This window comes from Limanda limanda, chromosome 7 (assembly GCF_963576545.1).
Source record: "Limanda limanda chromosome 7, fLimLim1.1, whole genome shotgun sequence".
In the NCBI taxonomy this organism is placed as follows: domain Eukaryota; kingdom Metazoa; phylum Chordata; class Actinopteri; order Pleuronectiformes; family Pleuronectidae; genus Limanda; species Limanda limanda.
Genome location: NC_083642.1, coordinates 23845983 through 23866066, shown reverse-complemented (window position 1 = coordinate 23866066; position 20084 = coordinate 23845983). Strand labels below are relative to the sequence as shown.

The 20084-nt window shown below is 41.2% G+C and overlaps 1 protein-coding gene across 1 annotated transcript in view; it reads right to left on the bottom strand.

Annotated features, from left to right (window-relative positions):
* LOC133005651 (plexin-A1-like) overlaps positions 1-20084 on the bottom strand; it is a 216688-nt gene that overhangs the window by 92876 nt on the left and 103728 nt on the right. Inside the window, exons 7-8 of the mRNA XM_061075400.1 lie at positions 19469-19568; positions 10388-10502 (exon numbers count right to left, since the gene is read on the bottom strand). Coding sequence (XP_060931383.1) covers positions 10388-10502; positions 19469-19568 — 215 coding nt within the window. The remainder of the gene's footprint in view (positions 1-10387; positions 10503-19468; positions 19569-20084) is intronic.

The window sequence follows — 20084 nt, the reverse complement described above, 5'->3', positions numbered from 1 at the left end:
AAACCTCCCGAGACATTATATTTCAGTTCAGTGCAGACCAGGGACCGAGCGCTGATTCTGTAAACGAGTTCACTTTGGTGAAAGAAAACAATTCACAAAGTGCTCGCTGCTATAATATATGTTTCCAAAAGATGACGGCGGTTTCTAAAAAGTTCTCATTACTCGTTCCACAACATTGTTAAAAACCACAAACTGCGAGCCATGCTGCTGGTATTGTTTTCACCTTGTGGGTAAGTTGAGTGTGTGTGAGTGTCCAGGTATTACTCATGTTGGGGGGACCTAAATCCATATACACAGCCACGTTATGGGTTAAAAAAAGTCTGCATGATCTATATCGTATATTGAGGTGATGACTTGTGAAGAAGGCTGTAGTGGGAGTTAGGTTGAGGCAAGTCCTGATAGTGGTTAAGTCTCCAGAAAATGTATGCAATTTGATGTTCTGGTTTCAAAAGTGACCTATGAAAACATATACAGTACATGTATGTGTATATATGCACGTAGGTATGTCTGTCTTTCCCTCTTAAAGGGTCAGTACACAATAATTAAAGCTGGATCCTTATTTTCTATAATACATAAACCAGTGGATTTCAAACTTTTTCAACTTAAGGACCCCTTATCTGACAGAAACTAGACCCCCCATTGACACAATTCTTGGTTTGAGATGTGTTGGTTCAGGAAGTGCATGAAGTTAGGTTCAAAATATTCCCCTTTCTGCAGCGCTCAGGGCTAACTCTCCTTCCCTCAGCCGGAGACACAGGGGGACCGGCAGAGCTTTGACAGTCCCAGAAACACATTAACGGCCCTTTGACAGAGTCACTGTGAGGGTACCTCTGCTGCAGCAGGGCGAGCAGCTCTCCGGTGTGGTGACTGTGGGGGACTGTCTGTATGTATGTGTATCCCTGCAGTGTACTGCAGTTAATGTTACTGCGCAGCCATAAATATCCTGTGGAGCTCTGAATACAGCCCAGTTATCGCTGGTCTGTGTGTACTGCATTTGCAGCTATATTACAGTCAAAGTTGTGTTTTTTATATTCAGCACAGCGGCTGTTGTCAGTGCAGGGACCAATATCATAAGTATATACTTATAAATATAATGAGAAATATTAACAATAATACATTTATATAAGTATAAATTCAACAAATACAAGTAGAAACTCAGTAGTCTATTACAAAAAAGAGCCATATGTACTTCTTAAAGAGCTGGTTTCTATGAACAAACTAATTCACTGTTTGTAAGTGAATTAGCATTATCATGTTAAGAAAATTAATTGAATTAGCATGTTGTGAAATAATGCTCAGAACTAAATATTATATACTACTAGTTAGTGGAAGGCAAATGTGATTGGACAATTATTTGTAAGTTTTTGGCATACAAAAACAAACATGGGAATAATAAGAGATTTACTTATATTGTTGGCGTTAAATTATAAAACAATGAATCACGAAGTTATATCTAAAAGGGTTACATATAACACAAGTTATTCTGTTTTGTATGATTGGAGTGCAGCCTAATTTTCAGAAGAATATAGCAAGGCATATATAAGCATTTTGTTAGCTCTAAACCTGTTCAGTCACAACATAGACATCTAATTTTCTATACTGTAATTATTATTTATTATTATATATATATACTGTATTATACATGATAACTGATTAAAATACAAATAAAAACAAAAACATTTTCTAAATCTATTCGAGATAAACCTATTACCTACAGTTCAATATAATACTAAGAAAAGCTATAGAAAAAACCCCTGTGACAACTGGGAAAAAGACCTTTACTCCATTATATTCTTCATCACACACATCTCCATTAGAGCAGCAGTACCCGGTGTATTATCTCTGATGACCGAGTGTGATTGTGTGTCCATCTGGATGCTATCAGGTCTGGATGGTCAAAGAGGAGGATGTGGCGGATAAGCATCAGCTGGTGGATCGATACAAACCTCTAAAAGATACACAGTGTGTGTGTGTGTGTGTGTGTGTGTGTGTGTGTGTGTGTGTGTGTGTGTGTGTGTGTGTGTGTGTGTGTGTGTATTCCTGAGGGTGGTACGGTAGATTCATGACAGATAATGAGAAGTTATTTGGGGTGGCCTCACAAAGCGCAGCCCTCTGTTCTCTTTTTTTCAAGCCGCAGGACCAAAATTTGATGAATTTTGTTTTAATCTTGTGAAATGAAAATGACAAACTGCTCCTTGTCATGTGGGAACCGACCGAAAAGAGACTTGCAACCCGTTTTAGACCGTGACCCAGTGAATAACAAGATGCTTCTGTGACCCACCTAAGAATCCGCCAACCTTTCAAGGTCAGTAACTCTGTGATAAATGTACTGACTTCATGTGTTTAAGTTTACTTCCAGTATTAGTCTCGGGACAAGAGAATACAATTCTTCTCCACCCGAAGGTCCCAGGCTGGAAAAGTTCAAGCAACACACAACACCGTCGGCTTCAAACAAAAGACACAGTGAATAGCATCAGGCAGCCAACTACACTGGGGCCGGAAACTTTTTGAAAGCGGTCGCTTCTCTTTACGAGACCTGTTTTCATCTTTTATTCCAGATTTGTGACTGATCCCCCGCGCTTCATTTCAATACGGAAACTTTTCATCTATTTTGCTCAAATGAAGCTCAGTCGTAGTCTCAGGTGGAAGGAGGGCAGGCACCTCACCGCACAGCGCCTGCAGTTCTTCTCTTCAATAAAAGACACTTTGAACTGTGTCAGAAGCCTTTTGGAGTGTCCACCCACTCTTCGCAGCCCTTCACTGTAGGGGATGTGAAGCGAGGCGGGTGAGGCACTACAGATAAAACACAGAAATATTCTGCGCTGCTACGAACTGAGATCTTTCAACAGATGCAGGAACATAAGCAGCGCTTTGACCTCATTACGGCAGACGCTGGAAAATGTTGCCAATTTGACTTAGTTTTGAAAACTTGAGCAAACCTGATGGTATTATTCATCACCTGTAATCTAAACAGGTTTCCCTCAAATCTCTACATGAAAGGAATCCTCCCTGCCACTAATCTATAACAAGAAAACCAACATAGGAAAGCAACAGACATGCGAACATACAATGAACTTCCCACCATGTGATATATAGGGATCTTGTAAGATTCATCTTCATAAAGGTTTCTTTGAAATGTCTGCCTCTGAATGAAGCACCTCTCATCAAAATGGTTTTACATCTCCTGAAGAACAAAGGGCAATTCCTTTTACTATACATGTATTATATGAATCATGCACAATAATTTATACACCCGTGTCTGGGAGAGGGAAGTTCATGTGAGTCTTTGAACTGGTTCATCTCAAACTTCACCTTTCCGAGTACACGGATGTGTTCGGAAGTCTATGTGAACGATGTGTAAGTTTGCTTCAAAGAGAATGCAGCGCTTTTCAACAGCCTTTGAGCTCAATCAGTTCCCGTTTGGTGGGGGGGTGAAACCAACACAACTGCAGGGCTAGATATTGAACCTTAATACTTAGAGTGTTCACACTGAACTGTGTCCATAAATCCCTTCATAACAGCTTATCCGCCAACATTCTTTGATCAGACATTTTCTGACTTTGATCGTTACTTCCACCGCCAATAATGCGTTTGATATTTCTACTTTCTTTCTCCTCCTTAGAGTATGGTATCAAAAACGTGTGGTATTGGCACCTGTAATAGAAAACCCTTTAAGTGACTCAGCCTTGTTAAATAATCTCACTGTGTCTGAACAGCCTTCACATTGTCACATAACAGAACACGTGCAATTACCACCAAGGAGGTTATGCTTCCATCAGCATAACACGGAAACTAATGAACAGTAGGATGGAAGGATCAGCATGGGTCAGAGAAGAACACGTTAAGTTTTGGTGCTGATCTGGATCAAGAAGTGGATCCAGGGTTTAGTTTTTAAATTTTGGTATATTTACAAAGAAATAGTGAAGAGAGCCTAGTTAAATAAAGAATGCATGTGTACAATGCCAATATCTTAAAACAAGTGAAATCTGCTGTAGACTAAGATATTGATATGAAAGTATCGGATCTCAATACATGTGTATGCAATATTCCGATATGACCATTCAGCCCAATCAGTGAAGGTATGTGGTCTAACAGGGCCCTTAAAGAGAGAGATTTATTGATTCTTGTTGTTCTGGGTTTGTACCCTCATGGTTGTATGCACTTATTGTAAGTCGCTTTGGATAAAAGCATCAGCTAAATGAAATGTAATGTAATGTAATGTAACTGTATTTAGTTGCTTTAGAAAGTTTGCCATCTAGCATCAACAATATTTAATATGTAGTGCTATCGTGGTAGATTTTGCACTACAGGAAACAAAAAACAGTTTATGCTGTCAACTCTTCCATGATAACCATTTCACTCTTTGATTAATATATTTTAGGAACATTTCAAAAAAATCAATCATATCAATAGCTTTACTTTACCTCTGCTACTATAAAACAATCGAGTGAGGAGCACTGACACTCCAGCTGATTCACCTCATTCTCCTCCTCAGTGCATCATTTAGCAGGTTGATGACTGTTGAAACAGTGAACACCATCAAAACTCTTTTAGAAATGAGTACCCACACAAAGATTACTCATGTGCCTCAGTGACGCAGGAGCAACAGTAGAGTGAGGTATATTAAGACGCCTGCAGGAGGGAGAGGTGCGGTCTGATTAGAATAAAGCAACAGCGGAATTCACGATCTCGACTGATAACGATAAAGAGTGTCCTCTTGATGTCTATATACATCCTTCATATTCATCTTTACGAATGGATATGTTCCGCAGACGAAAGTAAGCTCTCTAACTCCGAGGCAATCTGGAGTTTAAGCAGCTGAGCTTCCAGGGAGAGCAGAAAGTAGGGCAGAGAGCATTAGCCAAATGACATAGAATTATTGAGTAGATGCTAAGAACACACGAGGCACAAGGTGGTGTCCTGACCCTGAAGTATCCTTTCATTTCCTGAATACTTAAACATCACCCTCATCCTCCTCCCACTCCTTCATCCCATTCCTTTCAACAACCTGCTCGCTCCTTCTCCTCTTTGGTCAATCTTCTGTTAGAAATGTATTGTTAAATGACAGGGCAACATGTGAGATATGCAAAATTATCAGCTAGAAAAATCTTACCAGAGCAAGGATGGAAAATACAGACACACTTTTATCTATGTATATTTTTTTTTACAGAAATAATCGTTTCTTCTAATTTTCTTTGTGCTGTTCGCATATAGTTTCATATATGAGGCCCGTAGCTGTTTTAACAAGCTCGCTCCTTCTCTAACAACTAGGCCACATCCACCCCCCCCCCCCCCTTTTGTTTTATTGTGGATGCTCCACCTTTCCCTTCTCATCTCATCTGTCTCTCTCCATTAAACACGCCAACGATCAGGGAGGCATCTGGAGATGCATCTTTAAGCTTTAATTCACTTTGAATAATTAACACACATGTGCAGGGGCATAAACACATGCACACACACGCGCACGCACACACACAAAGCTGAGTCTATTAGTGGCACAGCCAGAGAAACTCAGGGGGAGAAGGGAAGCTCGGTCGTTGCCAGCCCCGGCCCCAGAGTCTCCGAGCTGGGTATCTCCGAGCTGTGTACCAGCCTGGATTCCTGCAACCAGACCCAATGGAAGGGCAGCTGTAACTCTGATCCCCTCAGCTGAGACACACAGAGAGGGTGTCTGGCTCCTGGTACATGACTTGTAGAGGAAGAAAGAAATGGTTGAAGATGAAGGAAGAGGTCAGTGGGTTAGAGGGCAAAACAGGGAGAGCCCATGTGGATGGTGAGATGCATGGCACGGTTCAAGCACTGATAAGTGAGACGTGCGTGCTTGTTGGCACATGCGTACATGCACGCCTGCGCTGGTGTGTCCTATAAAGGTGAGGTGACTACACAACTCACTCATCACATTGATTCATCATCTAATTAGCAGCACGGAGGCTAATGCTGATCCATCTATATTCACCTTCTTTGCATCTGGAGCCACACACAACCTGCTAATGATTATCATTGAGGCTAGGCTACGAAGCCAGGGGTTCAATCCCCCCCTGCTGCAGCAATGCATCATGGACCTACTGTATTTCACCAACAGTAAGGAGGTCAGCTTCAATAACAGAAGAGGGGGAGAGAAGAGAGAGAGGGAGGGGAAGAGAGGAGAAATAAGATATAAGGGATGAATGGGGCAAATGGGAAGAATGGGAGGAGGGCTGAAAAGAGGACAATGCAAGGACCACAGGGAGAAAATGGAGGATGAATGAAGGAACAAAAGGGGAAACGAGAAAATAATAAGGGACAGACAAATTTAGAATTAGAAGAAAAAACTATATAGGGGACAAGGGAAAGAAGCTAATGAATGAAGGGAAATGAAGGATAACATAAAGGAAGATAGAAAGAAAGCAAGAGAGAAAGAGCAGTGTGAGGTGGTGAGTTGCAGTTCCACTCATTGAAAAGGTCAGTGCCTCGATAGTTAAGCTGCTCTGAACGGCTGAGGCAGAACCGGCACTGGCTCATAAATTATGAGCGTGTTGATCCACAGATTCACATGACTTCCCTCAGCCCGAGTCTTCATGAACAGCTTCAAGCTTCACTTTCCTAAAAATGGAATAAATTAACAGAAAGAAAACATTTGTCTAAATTCCACGCCTCAGTGCTCTCTGTTGCAGATGCATTAAGAGGAAATTGATCCGGCCTGGGTGAAAAAGCACAACTTTTTCAGGTGAAGAGGAAAATACCACTGCACTAGAAATAAAATGCATGGGGTTGGTTGTGGGTAATGTGTTTCTTGAAGTGAGAAGATTTGTCATCGTGATATGCTCTCTCAAATAGACCAGTGTCCCTTGTAACATCCATAATCATCCAGTCTGCACCTCTGTTTTTTTAATACAGTTTGACATTTTCGCCAATGCACATTGTTTGATGTGGGATTTCACACCACAGACGATGATGGGATTGCAGTATCGCTCCCACTATCAAGAAATGTACTCAAGATATCTTGTATGAGCGCTGCCATCTTGCGATCTTGTTATGGATTGAGGGTCCAACAATCGCAGGTCAATCTCAGCTGTCAATTAGTTGCACTCATTTTTAATAGCATCAAATAACTAGAGGCAGCTGCACAAAGTCCAATTATCTGCTTCAAGTGACGTCATGTCAGCATCAATTGGTGCTGAAGACAACAAGATTGAAAAAAATGAGCTGGTCCTCTGTCGCCCACTTGTTATTTCTTCCTAAGGCTAGCCGCCGCCAGCTACGTTAACCTCAAAGGTAAAACTGTTAATTCACAAGTTGCACTGTGGGTAATGCTGCCAGTTTATGGCACAGAAGAAAAGCTTGTAAAATTACAATACATTACTGTATGTCTCTGATTCCAACGCATCCATTTCTCCTCTTTTTCATTTGAAATGTCTGGCAGAATCATGATGTCCATGCAAACCTATTGCTCTGAGTCAACTGAAGAAAAGCAGAAGTTTAACTTTTACACACAGCCAGTTGACATCACACTGCATTGTGGTGAAAATCCATTTACCTTACCGTTATTCATTTCTGTCCTGATTAAAGTTGTGAAGAGTAAACTTCTGATAACTTTCCACATTGTTTTATTTGGCTCTCTGATACTTTTCCTTTATATTTTGCCACATTGGTGTCTGCCTCACATATGTTAATGACACATCCAATACAACATGAAGGCAGTATTAGTTTATCATCAATAATCAGCAGCTCAGGTCATTACTAATGATGAGATTGTTGTTGCATGGAGCTAAAGCCTTCATTGTGTGAGCAGCTTATTATGACCCATAGTTACGGTTTATTGTGAGGTGACCTCTAGCAAAAAGGATTAATTATGACAGGAACAAAGGAGGAAGTGATGAAGAGTGAAAAATTCTGTGCTAGACGGAGGATGAGGTGGATGGACAGGTCAACAAAATATAAGACGTTCACACAGGAGACACTGTTTGCTTCCTGTGTGAAATCGACAGTCAAACACATGATTTATCTTAGAATCCTGAGTTTATTTCTGTTACCGTAACTGCAATGGTCTTCTACACCTTCTGCTGGTACGCTCATATAAGTCATTTCAGGCTAAGGACAAACAACCTGCTGTATACGGTGGTGGTTTAGGTCGGAGCACTTGTTTTACAGTGAGATGAAAATGAAAAATAAGTCACTTCTTGTCATAGCTGCCGTCTGAAGCTGTAACTTGGCAGCGACTTCATGTCTCTGCTGTCAATCATGTGCTGCGCTAATTCATTTATGGGACATGAAATATCCAGAGTAAAAAATGAATGAACTACTTAATTAAACGAGCAGGAAAATCACAATCAATAGATGAATTAGCAGGCGAGCTTGTACACGGGAAAACAAATGCTAACAACCCCTTTTTGTTACTTTAGCTGTTCCTTTTATTAAAATACTAATCTTATTTTCCTATTTTCTCTAATCTGAATGAAGTTATGTGAGCCGACCTCAGGGGCGAGCCTCGGCCCAGTCTGTTTCACCAGCCCAACGCCGAGATTCACTGGAGCAGAGCAAATTTGTTTGTCTCCGTGTTTGTTCCTCCCATTGTTTGTGTTTCTACACATTTCTGCTGATGGTCTTCTCAAGTGTTTCTCCGACTCTGGCAATTTTCTGCCTGGTCGCCCCTAATGTGCCTCTCTGTTTATTTGCTGTCACAATACAGCTGATTTATATATATTTACATACCCAGGAAGTGATGGCAGAGACTTATGTTTACTTTAGGAGGGCAGGAATTATACATCAGAGGTTTTCTATTTACACACACGCACGCACACGCACAGAGAAAGAGATAAGAGCGTATTTTTGTGATTTACATGTGGCACAGATTCACAGATGCTATGAATTTGATCAGATATGAAGTGAAGTCAGCCTCAAGAAAAGTGACAGATACCTTTGGGAAGATAACCAGCGTAGTGTGAATTCAATCACTTTGGCAACCGACTGCTAATGACACAGGGGGAAACTTTTTCCCGGCAGCGTAGATGGGCAATATTGCTTTCAGCAGGAGCTGCAGACTGGCAAGTTGGAACACAATCTTGGCGAGAGGAGATAAACGTGTGACGACAAAGCTGCTTCTGCTACGTCTACTTGTGCCCGGCTCAAGTGCACATGTGCATCGCTTATTCAATTCAGAACATAAGGAAACATCAAAACACATGCATCCATCCCAAAAGCCAAAAGCTGTCACTGCCTGCTGCTTTAATACCCATAATCCATGTAAGGATGTGGTGGTGACACTGGTACTGTGTCTGTGTGTGTGTGTGTGTTTGTGTGTGTGTTTGTGTGTCTATCAAAATTCAGCAGAAGCACCCTGACATTCAAAGAGTCTTGGTAACCATAGCAGCGGCTGCACCAAAAAGGTATCAGAAGAGGAAAGGACAGAGCGAAGGAAAATAAGAGGATGAATTGTTGTTGCACTTCAAATAAGATGAGGGTGGATGTCAGCATGCTGTGTTTACAGGAAGGATGTAACATGTGATGACAGGGTGTGTGGAGTCAAGTGGTATCTCTTCCATACACACACAAACCAACACCAACGCGCACACAAAAATACTCTTTTGCACAATTGGACATCATTGAACATACAAAACTCACTCCTGTGGTACATTTTATAGACGCATGCAAAAAATGTCTTGAATAAGACACTGTTCACACGTATATTCACATTCAGTAACACATACATGGATGTAGAGTATATACAGACATACAAACCAGATAATATCTTATAACACCTGTACGCAGACACACTTGCACATTCATATGAACACCTCCTGACTGTATGTAAGGTCTGAAAGGCGACAAAGAAAGGGGAGAGAAGAGAAGGGGAGAAGAAGAGATATTTGTCCAAAAGAAGAGATTTTTCTGGAAACACAAAAGCTGACGTCTTTGTCATTGTTACTTTTGTGTTTGCATGAACGACAGTGAGAGTAACAGACGTAGAGGGAGACAGAGGAACTGTGAAAGGCAGCGAGCTCCTGGATCAATGTTGCCTTTCATGCAAATATAACATCTGAGAGCGTAGTGCGAGCTCCATTTGCATACTCATTCACCCTGCCTTGTTTATAAGTAAATAAATCCAGCTCTGCTTGGAGTACAACAGCTGCTGCTGGGCCACTCATGGTAGCACACACACACACAAACACACACACACACGCACAAACACAGGTCCCAGCTGCATGCTCTGTAGTGAGACACTGAACATACTTGTGTGTGTGTGTGTGTTTGTGTGTGTGTGTGTGTCGAGTGCACTCATCTATTTATACTTGTGAATTTATTACATGTGCTAATGGATTTTTGGGGTGTGAATTCTGACATTTTGTCTGTTAATGTGTGTGTGTGCTGTTTGTGTGTGTGTGAGTGTGTGTGTGCGCTTAACTCTCACCTCAGAGGTGTTGACTCGTCCCTCCTGGAAGGAGCAGTCGCTGGCATCCTGCGTGCACATGTGGCGATATTTGCACCAGTAACATGGGAAGTTTCCATTTACACATGACAGACACCTGTAGTGAGTGAGAGAAGAACATGCAGGAGTTTTAATATTAAAGGTAAACCACTCTTTTTCTTTGTATGGTCGGCTATGGTGGCTATCATCATAACAATTATTCATATTTTGTTTTCAAAGTATTCTCTCTCTCCTTGCAGAAAAAAGGTTAGGAAAAAGGTGTGACGGAAACTGTACAACCTGGACGAACACAATCATTTAAATCAACCAAAAACAGCAAGATGTGGAGTAAAGCTAGAATGGAGTGTATACCCCATTTAAAGCCACTAGATTGGGATTTTTATTTGGATCTGCACCACATTCCACACAAAATCAATGAATTATTCTCTGAGAAAACCCCAAAAGAATTTGCAATGTAAAAGAAAGGGAGAAAAGAATCCTGAATATGCCCCAATCCGGATTCTCAACCACATTCAGTGGGTTCTCTCCTCCTAACCCATACTGCGTCCTTCCACCGATGTAGTGATAATCTGTGTGTTACTAACGGATTATCACACTGTTAACTAATAGACAAACAAACCAAGACAAAAACATAACCTCCGTGGCTGAATAACTAATATCATGGTCACAGGTTGTCATTTCTAAAGTTAATTAGTTACCCTTTGGGTGGGTCTTAAATAACAAGCGAGAAGGGAGAGTTGAGAAAGAACAGGAGCCAGGTTAGTGCACTTGTGTTTTTCTCTATTATTTAAATTACTTTTCCGCAAAAAAATCAAATACCTTTCCCTTCCCGTTCTCTTGTCTCTGTAGCTCTGATCTTCTTTGGCATCCAAGAACTCAATTAACTACTCTAAACAAATGACTAATGCAGTGTGAACCCGCATTAGTCATTAGACAATTCTTTGTTGGGGATTTGTAATTCTTAAATTTCTTCCTTATTCAGTTCTTTTATCTGGGAGCAAATCAAAAAGAAAACTTTTGGCAACATTTAGAAGACAAACACCTCGAAAAGTTGCCAGATTTTATATTAAAATATGCTCATTATTACCAGGATAAATCCACCGACGGAAAGCCCAGCTAGCATGACCTGAATTCATTATAGATTAGGTACGATATGCTCAGGGAGAACTGATGCCAAGTCAAATACAGAAAGAGTGGAAACACGGATCAAAAGCAAACCTAGGCGTATCGCACACTGACAGGCCAAGCTTGGACAAGCTTCATCATGGTCGCACAACATCAAATGTTTATGGTCAGATCTCAGGAATTCAGGTTGAACTGACAAGTGTAAGCGTGGCCTCGTGCATTAAGACTTCATTCCAGCTGTCAGAGAGAGAGAGAGAGACAGAGAGAGAGAGAGAGAGAAAGAAACCTCGGTGATCCAATCCTCACCTCCTGTTCTCCATGCTCGCAGGCTTACACAAAACTAAGCTGGCAGACCAAGATAAGTCGTTTTTTAAATAACATTTGTCTTTTTTTTCTTCTTAAGAGTTGAGGAAGCAAAGTGACTTCATACACATTCAAACATGGATTAACAGACAAAAGCACGGCCCTCGTCACGAGCAGAAACAAAGAGCAAGGGAAGATTGTATAGAAACACAAAGGTTGGTTTAGGTTTTTACTTAGTTTGTGTGAGAAGTTAAATTGAGTTTTCAATTTAGCAAAGTGTAATTTCATGATGTAAAAGGAGAAATAAGCCTGATTTTATTTTGGTTCAAACTCTCAGTGTGATCTTGATTGAAAGTGCTTTTATTTTTTATATGAGTGCTGTATTAAGCTTTCATTGTCATTGTGACACCCACAGGGCGAACAGGAACCAAACTCTATCATCATATTCTTGTAATTTTAATGTAGCGTCTTTGTCAGCTCAGTGTGAACTTAAAATCAACTCCCATCTGGGTTTAAAAATGAATAAAAGTCAAAAGTTAAAAACAATAATTACAGAGAGTGACAGAAGAAGGTGCTGTACAACTTTAAACCTGGTGTTCTCTCCCAGCAACAACAAGTCCTGGCTTTGTAATCTTTACACCACTTCCGAACCGAGTTTCACTTAAGTGGCTCTAATTACACACCAGACCTGTCACTGTTCTCAGTCAGACCTCCTACAGATCAACCCCCACACAGTCTCTGCTCTCCCACTCACATCCACCCTGCAAACTGACAGGGAACCTGTGGGGTCCGATTTTCTGAAAATGGGCTCTTGATTTTGAGGACAGATTGTACTTTGAAAATGGAGCTTGAATGTAGTGCTTCAATTAAAACGTTTTTGCAAAATCACCAACTGGGAAACGTATACACTTTCAGTCAAACATTTCTAATTTCTTTCTTTTTTGTCACAATCAACAAAGCCACTTTCGTTGATGAGACCCTGTTACAGAGCTCTTGTCACCTGTTTATTCAGAGTTTGTTAATATTTAACATGTTACGTGTCAAAATCGGACCAAATTCAATAATATACTTACTGGGGCCCTTAACCTTACATTTGCCAAGTGTGAAGGCGATAACATGCACGTTTCTCAAAATACCTTTTTCCACATACAGACAGACAGACAAGAGTGAGAGAAAAATAATAACATGCTAAATAATGAGCTAAAACCACCATGCTGTTAGCTTAGCTTAGCAAGAGAACAGCAAGTAAGCAGAGGGAAAACCGCTAACCTGACTCTGTTTGAAGGTATGCTAGTTTATATGCTAGTCGCAAAATTAAATAAAAGAGCTGAAGAAAGATTGCATATTAGAGTTAGATTCCTCAGGTGGCCGTTAATCCACTGAATGGTTGGACTGTTTCTGCCGGTTGTCTAATCTGGTTCCCCAACTTTACACCATCCTGTTAATAGGGCTGAGTATGTTTCATCTGGTTTTAGGGTTTAAAGCTGTTTAACATTTATTTGACTTTCAATCCTTTCTTTGAGAGTTAGAAATGAGGATTATAGTGAGGATTACTTATAGAAACATACATTTATAAGCATTTAGGACTAACTTAACAAAGCAGTGGTTTATTCAATATCCACACAATCTCCATTATTCTACTCAGATATTTTTAACCTCAAGGACTCTGGTGTTCTACTTGTTAGGGACTGTAACTGCAAGACAAAAAAGTGGAATAAAGTACTTCTAATTTTATTCTCTAAAGTAACAAATAAGAAGACATAGAAGTAGACCTAACATCACCAAATAATGTGTTTTTTTACTTAAATCTATTGTTTTTCCTTTTGTATATTTTCTATGTATCTAATGCACAAATCAGATCAGTTCAAGTTTGGTTTTTATTCTAATGTCAGAGGAAGTATGATTCACAATACTGTTACTGTTTAGCCAGCGAGTGATCTCTGCCAAATCTAATCCCAAAACACCACAGTAATGAGCCACCATGGGGGTTTAAACCCAGGTCCTCCAAACTGGGAGACGACGGCTCGGCTCACAATACAACCTTGCTGCCAGGGAGACTGGCATTAGAGTAGATTTATGTCTAATCCTGGCTCTGTTGTCCTTGGTTTATTCAGATCTTCGAGGGTCAACTCCTATATCGCCTGTATTAGACGAAAGAGTGACAGAGGGGTCTTCATATAGCCAGAGATAAGCTAGTCATGACAAGACTGAACTGCAGTGTGAGGTTTGTAATCAATGCAAGTGGATTTCCATCGGAAGAAAGGTGGACTGAGGTTATGCTAACAGCATGATGTTTGTTAGTAGAGCTGGTGAGCCAGTTCCTCCTCGCTATTAACCCCGGGGTTTATCGATTTCTTGTTGCAGCCACATGTCCGCTCACATTCACGCGGCTGTGCCTGCACGCTCGTGTCTGCGATGGCACACACACACTTGTGGAGCCGAGATGCACTAACACACACAAGCTGTCACCCATGTTGACATCCTGGCATTCCTTCGAGTCACCTGGGCAGTGGAGACTTGTTCTACAGTAGAGCTGTCAATGCCTGGACAACTGGATTGGGTAAGTGGCTGTGCTGCTGCAATGTAATCAATAAAATCCCCTGCTATTTAACAAGGCCTAGCAACAGAGCCGGGTCAAAAGCCTTTTCATCTCCTCAGAGCTGTGGTGCTAGCGAGGCTGGATCGATGGAACAAAGCCGTTGATATGCGAGCAGCAGACCTGCACAAAAGCATCTATGTATGATCATATGCTATATTTCATTCTGGTTAATGTGGATACAGCAGTGAGTCTTTCCTAATCAGGAGATGAGTGTTTTATCTACTGCTCTCAAAAACATGTCGACATGAGCCAACCCCAAATCAAACAGGCCAATGACATTTAATGGCAAAACAAGCAGAAATGGTTGAGTCCTTATCAGCTCTTGATCCTGATTGTGATTAAAAACCTGTGAATGGTTTGACATCACATCTCCAAGACATGGGAGCAGGGTTGAGAAGACGGACAGATAAGACCAAGTGTGCTGGATTTATGCGTAGGCCTCCTTGTGTTTTATCCAATAAAGCTGCAAAGAGAGCAGCAATAAAATGATGCACACATGATTAAGTTATGCAGCAGACGAGCCAAATGAAGAGTTTAGATTCTAAACAGGGGACTCATTATGAGATATTACTGCATCTTGTCACTGTCCAAAAGCAGTTAGTCTGCGAGTCTCCACCCTCACTTTAATTAAACAGGGTCACATTCACGGAAATAACCAACAACTATATTGTCTAAAAAAAATCCACTAATAGACTCTTAACTGTTTCTAACCAGAGGATAGCTGGTCGCGGAACAGGAGGCAACAGATAACGGCCAGCCTAGAAGTGACAGCCCCTCCCTGGGCGCCGGAGCGTGGGCCTCTCCCCTCCCTCGAGTGTTTCTTTTCACTGCATAGATTTCCGCCCTTTCATATTGTAATGGTCACGGTGGCCTACGGCTGGGGCGCAAACCTTTTAGCTGTGTGGGACGCATTATTCCTGACACAATGGGCACAATCTCTCTCCCTCGTTCGCTAACACTCAGCTTTATATATCTCTCTTTCCCTCTCCATTCCTCCTTCAGTTGTCTTTTCCCTCTAGAGCTCTCAGGGAATGTGAATTTTCCTCCTTGTCCCACTCTTCCCCGCAGCAATCTCCCTCCCGTTTGTTTCCCTTCCTCTCTTTAAAGATGAATAATTCCTCCTCCCGCTTGCTCAATTAAATCATTCCAAACCTCTTTTTTAATGCAAATGTCTAATATTGTAACAGCGTATGCAAATAGCTCGCAGTGCAATTTCCAAGTGTGTGCCTTCTGTCTCTGTGTGCCCCTTCTGGCTGTGTGTGCACCTGTTTGTGTGTGTTTGCATGAGAAACATGTATGGCCAGAGATGCAAGAGCTTAGGCGTGTTGCAAGAGGATGTATGAAGTTCCACACAAGCCTTTTCTGGGCCTGTGTGCTGATACTGTACGTCTCTACGTCCACTGTCGGGAGTCCAGGCTACAACACGCCCACGAGGAAAAAGTCCATTATCTGCCACTGGACTCTGACGCCACACGTTCTGCAGGCGGGGTCAAAGATTTGGAAGTAAAAGGTGACGGCAAAGGGGGAGTAGTGTATAATATATTTGCGACAGCCTCTGCAGTAATAATTGCTCTTTGGTGGTATAGTCATCCACAGGGGCCTCAAGGGGCCAGCAGAGCCATCATCAAAGGCTTAAACAGCAGTATGGCTGTTTATGCAGCAACAAGAGGAGGCGGCTTTGAGGGCTGGTTAATCAGGGGAATGGAGCACACACACACACACACAAACCCCTCCTGCATGTTCACAAATATGACACTATAGTGCTAACCCATAAAACAGAAACTCCTCATGTTCACACACACACAATCACAAAATGAATCAGAGCCATTGAACTAGGCCTGGAGGCTCTGAGAAGTGGCCCAGGTGAGCTCTCTCTTCAAGCTCAGTCCATTATGACCATCTCCACACAGGCACACTCGCTAGGTCTAATTAACGGCCTATTACTATGCAGATATATGCAGGGCCAAGAGCAGAGTGCAGGCAATAAATGGGTTTGATGAACGAGTGCGGCGCAAAGAAAAAAGGGTTGGGGTGGGGGGGGGGGGGGGGGGGGGGATGGAGAGGGCTAAGTGGGGTCTGGGGATGGGGGTGGGAGACTTGTAAAATGAGCAAGTGGGAGAAGAGAAAGTGGAGAATGGTTGGAAGGTAGGACAAGAAAAGAGAGAAGTAGTCTGGGAGGGATGGTGGCTTGAAAGCCAGCAAAAGTGCACATTACACAGCTTGTAACACTGCTGATCCAGGAATCAAAGGTGTTGTCACAATCAGTAGTTTTTACAAGTCAGTGTTATGGACTTTTGAAGACATCCAGGAACATCCATACAAACGGACAAAACAGTAGAAAGAATGAAAGAAAGAAATCGGATGGAAAACAAGACATTATATCTCCCACTGCGAATTTTCAAAACAAATAGAATAATTACATGCACACGTCTCGCATATGAAAAATACAGATTGTGAAAAGACTTTAAGTGAACAAAAGGACAATGTATCTTGTTTAGCATTTGGTTGAAAAACAGGAAGAACCAAAATAAGTAGATTGATTAGACATATTTATAAGTGACAAGCTTTTTTCGGGAAGCTCTTACTTTTTTATTTTGGGGTTTTTAAATGCTATAAACATTAAGAAAGGAAGTAAAGCTGTCGTCAGTTTATGTTTGGCAAGAGAGAGAGAACTCCGCATTAGAGAAGGCCACAGATTGGTTTTTATTTGGTCTGTATCGACACCCACAGTTTATGTGAGATGCGAGTTTGTGCCAGGTGGAGGAGAGAGAGAGAGAGAGAGAGAGAGAGAGAGAGAGAGAGAGAGAGAGAGAGAGAGAGAGAGAGAGAGAGAGAGAGAGAGAGAGAGAGAGAGAGAGAGAGAATGTAAGTGAATGAATTTCACTCCGCTTCTCTAGTAGAGCAGCCAAGAGTCATTTAGTCAATGACATTTTATTTGTTTTCATTTAACCTTCATTTAAGGTGGCAGATCAATTAAGAACAGATTCTTCATTCATTATCAGGATGATCTCGCTGCTCCTCTCTATCTCTCTCTACTCCCTCCATCCTGTCCTTGAAATGAAAGTGTTTCTTCACAGGGGTTCAAAGCATCTTCATAGCATCACGTTTGCAGCTCATCTCCTACACATGTAATCAGTCGTATCATTGTAAAATGCAGAGTTTAACTGCACAACAGCTGTTAGCAAAGACAACATGGTCAGCGAGTTCTACTCTGGTAGCCAAAGCTAATGCCGGTTGTTTTCTTCTGAAAGGGGGGTCACATGATATGAGCCTGACGAATCAGTGAAGGGTGACCAAAAATACGGATTTTAGTATTTACCCCATCGTTTCCAAACATTTAAATTTTCGTCCGTCGAAGCCGTCCAGTTTTTAAACTAAAGTTGGGCTGGCAGCATTTCCAAACGTGGCTCTAAAACTCCGAAGTAGGAGAGATACTTAATGTATCCGTAGAACAGTTGATAGTGTTCTAAAACAAAAGTAGTAGTGTGTAGGGGTGCAACGTTTAGTCGACGTCGTCGTCAAAAATCAATGACAAAAATAGTCGCCGACGAATTTACTCGTCGATGAATCGTTGGTTACGTCATAGCGCGTGTTTTCCGTGCCGTGAAGATGAACTAAACGTTGTTTTACCGGAGGTGCTGATCGAAGTAGCTGAGGAGTGAGCCATCTCGCTCCCTTCCTATCTCTGAAAGTCGCGCATGTGCAATAGCGACAGAACATGGACCAATGGCGTCTGCTGCATCGCAAAGTCAAAAGTTCGGGAGAACTTCACTCTTAACATAGCCCGAAAAAAACTACCTGCAATATTTGCACGGTGGACCTAATCTACATCGAAGCAGGACACGCGCGTTTGAGGAGGAGGCACGTTTGACATCGTAACAGACGACGCAGACTCGCCTCGGACAGATGTTAAACACATATACCTGTGCGCAGGATTCTAGAATCTATTACAAAAAATATGGTTTAAACTTTTTTTTAACGAGTTTAAAAGCCAAATGTTATTCTATTGCCTGACAAACGTCTTTTTTTAATCACAATTATTTAGTCCGAAGAAGACTGTAGTTTCGTAAAAAAAAAAATTGGATACTTGATTTTTAATTTATTTTTAGTATCAGCACTTGGCCTGTTCTTGGTTCACAGGAAAAAGGGAAACTTGAATTTAAATTAAAAAAAAATTATTAGCACTTTGCCTGTCCTTGGTTTTAAATGGACAAAAACTAGATTTTTCTTCGCTTTTGTGTCAACAGTACCTTAATATGCAGCAAAGTTTATTTAAAGACTTTTTTTCAAAATAATTGATCGATCTTTATTGTCTTTTGTTCAGTCATCACATGCCTCGAACAACCTCAAGCTAAATTTAAAAGCTGTTGGCTAAATAACAGCAATTGAGAATTTGTGTCATTCATAATCTGATTAGTCGATTCATCGTTTCAATAATCAGTGACTTATCGACTATCAGAATAGCCGTTAGTTGCAGCCCTAGTAGTGTGGCTGTAGCCTGTGTCTGTGGTACCTTTCTCTCTCAGAAGAGTCAGCTGCACAATATGTGAAATCTGTTTCCATACCAGTGCTGAAAAGCCAATCAGTATTCCAATACTTACATTAGGGATAATTCATTTCAAGGAACACAACTGGCGTGTTTTAGCTTCTCAGGCTTGGCTGCTCTTCCACGTCTTGCATGGTTAGGAATCCATTTATATTTCAGTCACCAGTGCTCCCTTCATTGCTTGAGATTTAATTAAGTAATTGATTTGTAAAAAGCTTGAATACATTGAATAATGAATTAGCAGAGGTTGCATGCTGTTCTCTCCATTCCCCCGTTATAGGACTTATTTTCAGGCCAACATTTTACCACTGTTGTATTTAGAAAAGCACCACAGGCAGCGCTCGATTGATCACTGCTTCCCACCAGTCTGTGTCCTGCTGGGTGTATCATATCCGTGTTTGTGTGGATTAGCATTCAGGTTAGTAAGGATAAAATGGCATGTGAACAATGAGAGATCGTGTAAAAAGTTTAAAAACACACAAAAACTTACGATCGGTGGACGCTGCAGTTGTAGAACACAAAGTCCACGCTGGCAAATTTCTTTCCTGTTTCCTTCGACTTCAGATACAACTTTATCACGCGTCGATCACCTGTAAGTACACACAAAACATTCACGTATACTTATTAGTCCTTTTCTCCAAAATAGGATCCTCCTGTTTTTGGATAGTGCACAACTCACTCATTGTTAGTGTGTAGCTTATATTTCATGAAACCAGGATCGTGCGCAATCACAGTTTTCATCCATTTCTTTTTACATATGCTCAGAAAATAATGGGATTTTTCCTTCCAGTATGTGGTTCAGCTGTTTCCACTAAGCTTGGAGAAGTGTTTTTTTTTTCAGAAACATTCAATTAATTTATTTAAAAAATCTGGCATATTTAGTGACATTAAATGTAAAAAAGTAGAATTCGGATCCAAGTACTGCATACTTCTTTCAACTATTTGTTCCACCAGTGTTATTTATTGTTGTTAAATTGCAGCTTCTCTAGTTGTGTCTATTTGTGTCTTTAATAGTTTGAAGCTTTTTCCCTCTAGAGCAGATACATGTAGTTGAAGGTGAAACATTATACATGTTACATTGTTTTTCATGTTCAGTTTATATATTT